General features: G+C 43.8%; 1 protein-coding gene across 1 annotated transcript in view; it reads left to right on the top strand.

Annotated features, from left to right (window-relative positions):
* ALK (ALK receptor tyrosine kinase) overlaps window positions 1–11,350 on the top strand; it is a 319,074-nt gene that overhangs the window by 150,491 nt on the left and 157,233 nt on the right. Inside the window, exon 4 of the mRNA XM_068153686.1 lies at window positions 535–736. Coding sequence (XP_068009787.1) covers window positions 535–736 — 202 coding nt within the window. The remainder of the gene's footprint in view (window positions 1–534; window positions 737–11,350) is intronic.

The raw sequence follows: 11,350 nt of genomic DNA, 5'->3' as shown, positions 1-11,350 counted from the left end.
ACAATGAAATAAGCCTAAACTCCTTGATCCCCTGCCTGATCTCAACTGTGAAGTCTCTTGCTTGGTTGAGTCTTTCCTCAGCCTGTGATATTTATGGCTTTCCCCACTTGTGCCTTTCCTGTGAGTTAAATCTAGATGTAATCTTTGGTTTGGGTCACCCAAGATGGGTTGATTGTTGCCTGCCTGGAAAGATCTTAAAGGGTTTAATACAAAGGGGTCAAACTTTCCAAATGGATTGGTACAGATAACCTTGGCTGGAGTCTCCTGCTCTGGAGACATTCAAAACCTGCCTGGACACGTTCATGTGTGATCTCCTCTAGGTGATCCTGCCCTGGCAGGGGGATTGGACTAGAGGATCTTTTGAGATCCTTTCCAACCCCTAATGTTCTGTGATTCTGCGACTGGGAGGTGTGGAAGGGTCACAGAGTGAGCCACAGTTGAATGTAGTTACCTGTACTCAATTGTGCTCTGTCAGGCTCTTGGGTTGTTGGTTGGTTTGTTCTTAAAGCTCTCTTGTTGCCTCCTCTGTTCTAGGTTCATTTCTGTTTCTCAATGCATCAGAGAGGCCAATCCCTGTCATCCTGAGTCCCTGGCTAAGAAGCAGCAGTGACCATTGCCTGGTTCAAGTGGCTGTTTTTAAGCTTCACCAGCAGAGTGGAGAATACGTTGCTCGTGTCCTTCCCATCGAGGAAAGCAGCGGTGAAGTCCTAGCAGTGGAGGGACCGGAGAAGCACGGGTAAGTCTCATCCTCTCATCTGACTCACAGTTCCAGTTGTGATTGTTTGGCAAGACAGCCACAAAGTGTGTGCTGTGTGTCTGTGAAGAGCAGGACATCACAGCAAGTAGATGCCTGCCTTGCATGGCTCTGAATTATTGCAGAAGCTAGAGACCGGTTCGTGTTGATGTTGGTCTCTTCTCCCAGGTAACTAGTGATGGAACAAGAGGGAATGGCCTCAAGCTGCTCTAGCAGAGGTTTAGGCTGGACATCAGGAAAAGTTTTTTCACTGAAAGGGTTGCCAGGTGCTGGAACAGGCTGCCTAGGGAGGTGGTTGAGTCATTGTCCCTGGAAGTGTTTTAAAGCCACGTAGATGTTGTGCTTGGGGACATGGCTTAGTGGTGGACTTGATAGAGTGGGGTTGATGGTTTGGCTTGATCACCTTGAAGGCCTTTTCCAAGCTAAATGGTTGTACAAAGCATCATCAAACTACTGGACCCACATAACACTGTGTCTCTTTATTCTCAGTTCTTACAAGTACAGACACAGTGTGGATACTCATCCTAATCTTAAAACCTTCCTGTCCAGTTTGCTCCGATTTCTGCTTCCCACTTCTTTACCTGAGGGCACCACTAGGCTCAGAATTCCTCCTGAGCCTTTGCAGGTTCATGTATCTGCTTACATTTTAACTGTTGTCCTGCATTTGTGGCTTTGTTGGGGTTTTTCAATGCCTCCCCTCGTCAATAAAACAGTTCAGAGGTACTGCCAGAGGAGGAAGAGTTTTGATCTGTCAAGGGTGCAGCTATTTGAAATGTTTCATCTTCTTTGTGCAATTAATAGTAATTTGAATTTTATTATTTATTGATTTTAATTGCTGATCATTTATTAATCAATTACAGTTAATTGTTGGTTATGCCTTAACTTGTCAGACTTCCTGTGCATTCCTTCAGCATTTCAATTAGCAGCAACACAACAGGAGCTGATCACAGTAACAAAATCAGAATGTTCTAGCAGTAGAGTAACATCAAACTGAATGTGGCTGCACGTGAGGCTGGTGGTGTGCCTGTTCTGTGTACTGGTTTTGGCAGTTGTTGTTACTTGTGCTGTGAAATGTATGTTAAGAAGCATTATTTTTGCTAAGCACCTGAAATGGTCTTTGTTTTGTTGTGATAGAGAGTTTGTAATAGCGAGTCCTGCTGGCTTGTGCTTGTAACAAGATGTGATTATCTGATTACTGTCTGCAGCAAATTCTGTATTTTCCAGTAGCAAAAGGAGGATGCACAACAAAAACAACAAACAAAGCAAAACATGTACAAAACCCCCACCAAAACAAAGCCCAACCTTACAGGAGATAACCTAACTCATAGAAACAGCCTGAATCATTTTAATTCTCATGTAACACATGGCCTATAAAAGTGAGGAGGAGAGCTTGTGTGTGAGTCTAGATCATACTTAGTTCCAGCAACACCATCCAAATTGTAAATTACTGTTGATGTCTGGGGAAAGGTAATTAGGGGAGCTGCAGCAGCTGTCTTCTTCCTTAGCTCTTTGCAAATGCTGTGCTCTGTGTCACAGCTAATAAACATGCTTTGTGCAAAGTGTCTCCTGCATTGGCAATGCCACCGTTCCTTGGCACTTGCAGGGAACACTGCTGTGTGTAAAATCCTTTGCTGTGCAGCATGGAGAAGCTCTAGCTTGGATCTGTGTGTGGGCAGAAATCACCAGGAACACAGGGAAGTGCTAAATGTAAGGAGGCTTGAAGGGAAGGGGAAGATCACTTCACCCTAACAAATGCCTGCCTTTGCCATCTGCTGGAGACAACATGGGGAGCTCAGCAGTGTGTGGTAGATGGAGATTGTCACCTCAGCAAAGAGAATCTGTGCTTGTAGAGGAGCTGGGTTTGGGTGTCAGGAGCTGTGCTTGCAGAGAAGGTGAGTTTGGTTGTAACTTTGCTATCCCACACTCTTTGAAGAAGCATAGTTTCCTTCCCAACAGCATTTCTGTGGTACATAAGAGTAATAAGAATGTATCTGTGGCTGGGATGGATTTGTATGGATGAGTCCCTAGTACTCTGTGCTATAAAACTTTGCAGTTGGAGTAACTATCTGCTTTGCTTTTCCTCCTCTGGTCTGGTCTCTTCACTGTGAGAAGTAGTAGCTCTTTTCCCCTGGCTCAGCAATGCAGAAAGGCTCTGATACTGTGCCCACATCAGTGTCACACAGAGGCAGTTAAGTATCTACACACAGGCTGCAACTACAGATGATAGGGTAGCACTTTGCTCTGAGCCTGCATCCCAGGATTTACAGATGCTCCTGTGCCCTTTGTCTGGAGTGATAACATTTGATTATCCCAAGTATGACAGCATGCAAATCTCACCATTTCCTTTAAATAGGAATCAAAACACAGTTGATCAGCAGTCAAGAACAATTCAGTAAACTTGGCAACTGAACTGGCAGTCCTAGAGTGGGAATCTGTCCCATTCAGTACTTTATTTTGTTTTGGAAACTGCAAACCAGGTTGTTGCTGTTTCGTAGTGAATTCTTGGCCTGTGCTATAACCAAATTACTTCTAAGATTCTATAAGAATTTTAGATCTGGATTCAGGTTAATTGAATTCCTAACCTGTGCTAGAAATAAAAGCACTTCAGAGCTCTCCAAGAGGCTCTTCTTTGATTCTATGTGTTTTATTTTGCCAAGAAGAGGTGTGGAGTGTGCAGGGTTCCCTGTGACTTGTGTGTGCAGCAGTGAGCCCGTGCCATTGCTTGCAATCGAGTTCCCAGCAGGGTGAGTATGTTTGATTGAAACTAATGCCCCTGAAGGGTGGCAAATCAATACATTAATTCCAGGGTGAATTTTCTCATCTCTTGAACTATGCACAGTGTCAGTGTCTTTCTACAGTTCTTCTTTATTTCACCTTCTTTTTTTTCACCCCACATAGCCTGAATTACACACATTAATATCTTACAAGGTCATCACAGTTCACCTACATTTACAAGAGAGGAGAAGAAGCTGCTGCTGTCAGTATTGCTGTTTCATTCAGGGTGAAATCAGTCAGGAAAAGGTTTTGGTTGACAGCTCTTGGAGGTGATAATTTTAAGTAGAATATATGTAAAGCTGTGCAATTTTATTAGCTGGGTAGAGACAGAGCACCCAGCATTTATTAGTTAACAGGGGTCAGTGGTGGTGTCTGTGTGTGCAAAACACCACCTGCTCCAGCAGGTCCACGTCTCTTGTGTTGGGGATCCCATAGCAGTAGTATAGGGCAGATGGAACAGGCACTTGGAATATGCCAAGAGTGGTAGTGGGGAATGGTTCCTGACCAGTGAACCAGCAGAAGCTGTCAAATGGAGGCAAATACAGTGAGAGCTTTTGCTTTGCACCAATGCTTACCACTCAGGAAATAATCAGGTCCTTTTTTAAATAATAATATACCTCTTTATTTTCTTGGGAGGTCTTCCTCTGCATTTCATCTATGGGCTCCAGAAGAGCTTTGGTTAGACCTTTTGTAAATTAGTGCCTAAGCTGTCTGTAGGACTCCTCTATGGGGAACACCACATTAGAATTGGATGTTGCATGATAGACTTTCTAGATGATCTGACTGAGGATATATTTTTGATGTGGTTACTCTCTCCTGGCATCTCCTGCAATGCCTTTGTGTTTGGGAGAGTACCAGTGCAGTGCTATTGATCCTTTGTAATGGCAAAAGAGCTGTTAGAATTCCTTCTACTGAGCACAGAGCACTTTTGATTGATCCCAAATGCCCCTAGAAGTGGGTGCTGTCTCTTGCTATTTTCCTTCTCTCCCGGTGCTGCATACAGTCCTTCCTTTTTTGCTGTTTAATGGACTTCCTTCCTGGTGTTGCTGGAGGTGAGGAGGAAGCAAATGCATTTACATGGTGTATTGGTTATTTAACAAAGCAGAGTTACTTGCACAATTTGAATGTTGGCTTCTGGGTGCTTGTCAGACTGTCACCGAGGCCACTGATTTAATTTCACCTCTTATTTGTTTTGCCATCTGTTAAATTTGTAATTATAAAGCAAGTAAGATTATAAATGTGCTTAGTGGAGTGGAGAGAACACAAAGGAAAACTCCTCAGCAAGGCCAGAGTTGGTAACACAGGATTGATTGTTATTTCTTTTGATCTGTGGGGTTTTTGAGAAGTTATGTTGGGCAAGGAGAAAAATAGCAGTGTTCATTTTAATGACCATTATTAGCTCCCCTCTCTACCTGCACTATTAATGGTAACTTGTACTATGAGATACTATAGATCAAACCAAACTTTTTAATAAGCTCATAGCAAATGACAGCACAACTTCAATTTGGTCTTTCATTGAGGAGCTCCCTCATCACTAAATCATGTTCTTGCCCCAGAAAATAATGGAACAAGTGGATCTTGATAGTGTTCAGATGATTGAAGGTAATTGAAGCCTCCCTGAAGAAAAGAGGCAGGGAGGATCCTCAGATCAGCTGTTTCAGCAGGAGCAGCAGGCTGGCAGCCTTGTTCAGACGCAGGTTCAAAGGACAAGATTTGAACTACTGGACTGAGTTCACTTTTGACTTCTGTGCCACATTTCCTGCACGGGCTCACCACCTCTTCTGTTGTTTTGCTGCTTTTCTCTGGGGACAAGAGCAGAGTAGTTTCTGTTAGGTATTTTTCTGTGTCATTTACACAGTAAGTGCTTTGTGTTAGAGCTTTGTCTTTTCCTGCACATCCATGCAAACTCCCTTGGAGGTTGCAGGCATTTGAAGGAAGAGACAAAGTTCCACTCCCTTGCAAATGGAGGTTGAGGCTGTGGTGCTGACAAGTCAGCATAATCTGTTCTGTCACCCCACATTTAGGGGATGTGGAGTGCAGAATCTGTGCACAGAATTGCTGGTACTGAACTATGCATCTTTTGATTTAAACACACATAAAAACCACATAAAATGACCACAAGCAATGTGTGATCTTTTGAGCTGTGAGTAAAACATCCACTGGGCACCTCAGTGCAAAAGAGATGTGGAGGTGCTGGAGCAAGTGCAGAGCAGGGCAACAAAGCTGGAGAAGGGCCTGGAGAATCAATCTTATGAAGAGTGACTGAAGGAGCTGGGGCTGTTTAGTTTGAAAAAGAAGAGGCTGAGGAGAGACCTCATTGCTCCCTACATCCACCTGAAAGGACATTGTGGAGAGGCTGGCGCTGGTCTCTGCTCACAGGTCATTAGTGATAGAACAAGAGGGAAGAGCCTCAAGCTGCAACTGGGTAGGTTTAGACTGGATATTGGGAAACATTTTTTTCAGGGAAAGAGTGCTCAGACTTTGGAATGTGCAGCCCAGGGAGGTGGTTGAATCACCAGCCCTGGATGTGTGTAAAGCTCGTTTGGATGTGGTGCTTCAGGATATGGTTTAGAACTGAACCTTGTAGAGTAGGCTTCTCAGTTGGACTTGGTCATCCTGAGGGTCTTTTGCAACCTGAGTGTTTCTGTGATTATTTGACTAGTCTAGAGCCTTGAGCCTTAACTAAACTGGAGGTTCCCCTGAAGTCTTTTGTGCATACATGTAAAGTAAAAGGTGATCTTAAAGGTTTTTTCTAAGCAAAGCAGTTCTATGAGTCCATATCTCTCTGAGCATGCATGCCTGAGCAAGGAAGCCATGGAATGCTCCTACTACACATAGCCAGTACTTCTGCAGCTACAATACATTCCTGCACAGAGCACTTCCAGCAGAGAAAGAGCAGCTGTTTGGGGAGGTGACTACAAATCATGATAGGCTATTCCCTTCCTGGCATCCACAACTTCACTCCAGATTGATTGCATTGATAGATGTCAAGAAAAATAAATGGAGGCCTCGCTAGCACCTGTCACGTTTGACCTTGGGGCGTGAAGTCTGAAGGTTATTTCTTGTTCTGGTGGTGTGCCTTTGCTTGCTCTTTCTTCTTTTCTTCTTTTTGTCTTTCTTTTTCCTTTTCTCTTTTTCTTTCCTTCTTTTCCACATCTTCACCAGTCTGTCTCAAAGTTCAGTTTAGTAGGAGGAATTTACTTTCTTACAGCTCTATAAGCTTAAAAATTGTCTTGCTCAGGTTAGTGCTAATAGGAATTTGCTTGGCTTTATTTTTACTTTCCTCCTCCTTCTTGAGAAAACACTTCACTAAGTCCAAGCCTTTGTTTCTGCAGTGCCTGGACTATGACATAAGAGGAATAAAGACCCAAGTGTGTGGGTTTGAGGTAATTCTTGTGGGCACTTAAGGTCGCTTTTAGGCGTCAAAGTCAGGCTCAAAGATATTACAGCACATTTTTCAACCAGAATTCTAAATCAGGAGTTTAAGTGATTCAATCTAAACTACAGAGTGGGGAAATTCAGGTCATGCAGGAAAACCATCAGTATCTCATGTCTGGATCTGAAGAACACTTGGTTGTGGCGCCTTGAGCAGTTCATTGCTAGTTTGTTTCCAGTGGTGAGGAGAACTGAAAACAAAACCCTTCAGAATGTGTGATGTGAAATGGAGCCCTTCACAGCTTGGAGTTGGGGCTGTTCAGCCTGGAGAAAAGAAGGCTCTGGGGAGACTTCAGAGCAGCCTTCCAGGATCTATAATGGACCTGCAGGAAATCTGAGAAGGGACTTTTTACAAGGGCTTGTAATCACAAGGCAAGGGGCAGTGGCTTTAAGCTTAACGAGGGGATATTTAGAAAGGATATTGGGAAGAAATTCTTTACAGTAAGAGTGGTGAGACACTGGAACAGGTTGCTCAGGGCGGTCATGGGTGCCTTGCCCTGTCCCTGGAGGCCTTCGAGGCCAGGCTGGATGAGGTCTTGAGCAACCTGGTCTAGTGGAATGTGTCCCTACCCATGGCAGGGGGGGTTTGGAACTAAATGATCTTTAAGGTCCCTTCCAACCTTAACCAATCTATCTATGAAAGCTTTGTGAAACACTGAAGCTGCTGTACAGATGTCTGCAGATGTGGAAAGACTGCTTTGACTTCAGCACTAGGTTATATGGATTAAGTTGCCACTTGAGCACATCTGTACAGTTCTGCTTTAAACTTCTCAGTGGTTTGGCTGCTGCTGCAATTCTATATTACTGCTTTAGATAAAATTGGATCCTTCTTTTTGCAGGTTCTAGGCATCACTGGTTTGCTTTAGAGTGTGCCATATTTTTGCAAGTAACCTAAAGTACACCAAAGCAGCAGCTTCAGAAGGCCTTACTGTATTGTCCCTTGAGAATGGATTGTAGCAGTTGATTTCCTCTTGCCTCTCTCTGGAAATCAGCTATTTATTGCACGGAGTAAGATACTAATACTACCAGCAACTGAATGTTGAATGCATTCCCTGTTGTGGTACAGCACATTTGGAAGCAACAAGTTCAGTAAGGAGTAATTGCCATTAGTTTATTTTTTTACAGTTGACTACAGCCCTGATTAAACTGATTGGAAATCAATTTGGGGAAGCAGGGGTGGGGAAAATGCTCTTTCTTGTCTTCTAATACATATTATCAAACAGTTATTAGGTGGCAGTGCTGCCTTTCATTGATGTTTGCCACATTCACATCCAAATAGGAAGGCCAAAGTTGTGCATCTACTTCCAATTACAGTTATAAAAATTGATTGGGGGGAGGGGAGCAAAACCACCACCAATAACAAAACAACAACACCACCACTTTTAAAGCTGAAATAAAAGCAGCAAATGAGGAAAGGTTTTGTCAGTCATCAAAATTTGGCTTGCTCCTGTTGGGAGCAGTCTTCTCTGCTGCCTCCAACATAGGGCTAAGCACACTGTAGCAAGGGAGGACTAAGGTGGTGAGCTGGGTGTGCAGTGTGGATGCCTGTAGCTTCCCAAATAATCACATTGCCTGTTGGTGACCCCCTTAGAGCTGCTTCTGTCCATGAAATCCCAGGGGCTGGCACATCTGATCCTGTGGAAATGAAGCCAGACTGACCACACTAACAGAGTTGGGGCACTCCTATAGTGGCTGGCTTGGGTATTCTTTTGAAACCAGGAGTTCCTTCATATAAATTATTTCTTCCATGGCTGAAACAATTTCTTCAGAACACTCTGAGCAACCTAATCCAATGTCTATGCTGTCCAAATCTGGGCACAAAATATCCTGTCCTTCTAAACTTTTAGGGGTTGTGTCCTTTGGAAGCGTTTGCAGACTCCTCTTTCCTGGTTGTTATGTTCAAAGTCAGAGTTGGTTTGTTCCCTCCCTCCTCTCATTCCTTTAACTTATTTCCCTGTTTTTACAGATGTCTTGTTTTCCTCTCTACCTGAGATTTCCACTTCTATTCTTATAAGCCATCCCAAACTGCTCCCTGCAGCCCCATATTCCTGCTTTCCCATGTTGTACTTTCAGTCAGCGTGGAAATGCCAATTTCCTAAAACCTGAAGCAGCGAAGAGCCCACTGAGCACTCACTCAGCCTGCCTTTCCCAGGCACCTGCACCCATTGCATTTTCTCATCTTGCTTTCCTTCATTTAGGGCTCTGTTCTACAGTTTCTTTAGGATCCTGTGCTGTGCAGCATCCAAATCTGCTTTCCCACAGCCAAGATGCTTCCAACATTTGTTTCCAGAGACTGGGCAACATGCCTCATTAATACTGCCAGCTTTGTTTCTCGTTCTTTCTCTGCTCCCCTCAAGCTAAGCTCTCTGTCATTCTACTGTTGGCCAAGTTTTATGACTATCCTGCTGTATAATTGCTCTCTGCTGCTCCTACTTCTTTGTGACCTTTAAAAAACCTTCTGAGTTCTGTGCAACCTCCTCTGCAGCTCATCCCACCTCAGAGTATGGTTTCATCATTGTGCACAATTTCCTTGGAGCTTTCCTTACTAATGCTCAAGAATCTCCTTCTTATCCAAGGCAAATCTACCCTGCTGCAGTAAGTACTTCTAGAAGATTTTCAAGGTGGTATTCCTCCCTTCAGATTCAGAGAGAAATTATTAACTAGGAGCTGATTGTCTTGCAAGACTTCAAAATCATGTCCCTGACTCATCCAGCTGCTAAGAGCCTTTGTGTAGGGATAGTGCAGTCGATTCTGCATTCTGAGCCAGGCTCCTGGCTAGCTCAGGTCTGTTTCATGACTTGCACCATGGGGTTCAAGCCCAGAAGGCAGCCTTGCACCCTCACTTTTAAGAGCACTGTCTGTACTGCTGCCTCACCAGAAATGGTGCCCATTCTTCTCAAGTGCTGGTAAGTCAGGTGGCTTTCAGTCAGGAAAGAGGACTCTGGTAAAGTTGAGCACTGACCTACAAGGTACTTCTGCACATCAGAGAAATCAAAGATTGATTCAAAAGGAATTTAAAATTAATTCTCAACCAACTGCCAAGTGGAAAACCTTCATGAAGGAGGTGTAAGGTAAAGAACTATGCAGACTGTGCTGGTTGCTTTGGTGGCAGATGAGAAGGTTGAGGTTCTCTTCAGGGATTGAGGAAAGTACTGGATGGACTTTGTTTCTGCAGGAGCAGAGTGAGGAGTGGGGTGTTCCACACCACGGTAAGGCACTTCACAGATCTTCTGATGTAAAACTGGTGTACCAGATCTGTTAAATGGTACTGCTAATGTCTGAAAGTGGTTTTCTGTCATTTTTCTGTCAAACAGCTACCTCCTGTGTGCTTTGCAGCTTGATTGTTTTCTGTGGCACATACCTGGTACAGTAGAAGTTGTATTCCTGTAACAAACTGCTGTCTCAAGGGCTCTTTTGTACTGGCAGTATCAAACCATTAATGTCAGCAGCTAGTCTGGCAAAAACATGGGTTTGGGTTGACACCAACACCAAAGGCACAGGCTTCAGACAAAGCTGACAGGTCTGCTTTGTACATGGCTTTATGCAGCTTGTTTTTGGACTTGTGTGCTGTGACAGAAGATTTTTCCACACATTGTGCTGGGTAATGCTTGTTCTTCAAATGAATCAGTGTAGCAAAGCCATGAACATTCATGTCTCACATAGTAGCACTCTGGGATGTTGTATGTGGAAAGGAGCAGTCCTCCCCATTGTACTTGGAAAGCACTTGCCTTTCCCTACCTTTGTTTTTGAGGGAGTGTGTTCATCTGGCTTGCTTTATGGACACTGAGTTCTCTGGGTCACAGAGCATGGTTGCCAGCCCTTTAGAAAGATCAGTCCTTAACCTTATCATATTTGTTGCCATCTGTATCAGACTGACTAAGTAGGGTTTTCCCTTGGAAATAGTAGCAGTGAAGTTGTTTACTAAACAAAACTGGAGCTTTTCTTGATCATCTCTGGCCTGACATGCCATTCATGCTGATGGATTGAGGCCACAAAGACTCACAATAAAGTTCCTTTTGACAGCACAAAGCTATTCTAAGCTGGGACTTGAACCAGCAGCCCTGACTGCCATCCATGATGAGCTTCACATGAGCATAAGACTGCATAAGATCAGCACAAGTCTAAATCTTTCACAAGGCAATGAAGATTTTATGGCTCCCCTTCATCTAGCAAGGAAGACAAGCAGTAGAGTAAAGGAGACAAACTCAGCTGTCTCTCACATTCAGATCAGTGGCCAGCTATTATGATGCCTTTAGAACACCACAGAGGTACACTAAGGCTAAGATCTTAATCAAAATATTTGCACCAAAATACTTTTTAATAAAGAAGCCAAATAATCTGACTTTCTTTAGCAGAAGAAAAATGCTCTGTGTAGAAAACCTTCCC

Source organism: Melanerpes formicivorus, unplaced genomic scaffold (assembly GCF_026170545.1).
Source record: "Melanerpes formicivorus ecotype bairdi unplaced genomic scaffold, bMelFor1.0.p_v2 SCAF_26, whole genome shotgun sequence".
Classification (NCBI taxonomy): domain Eukaryota; kingdom Metazoa; phylum Chordata; class Aves; order Piciformes; family Picidae; genus Melanerpes; species Melanerpes formicivorus.
Note: the sequence above shows the minus strand (reverse complement) of the source record. Positions and strands in the feature narration are given on the sequence as shown.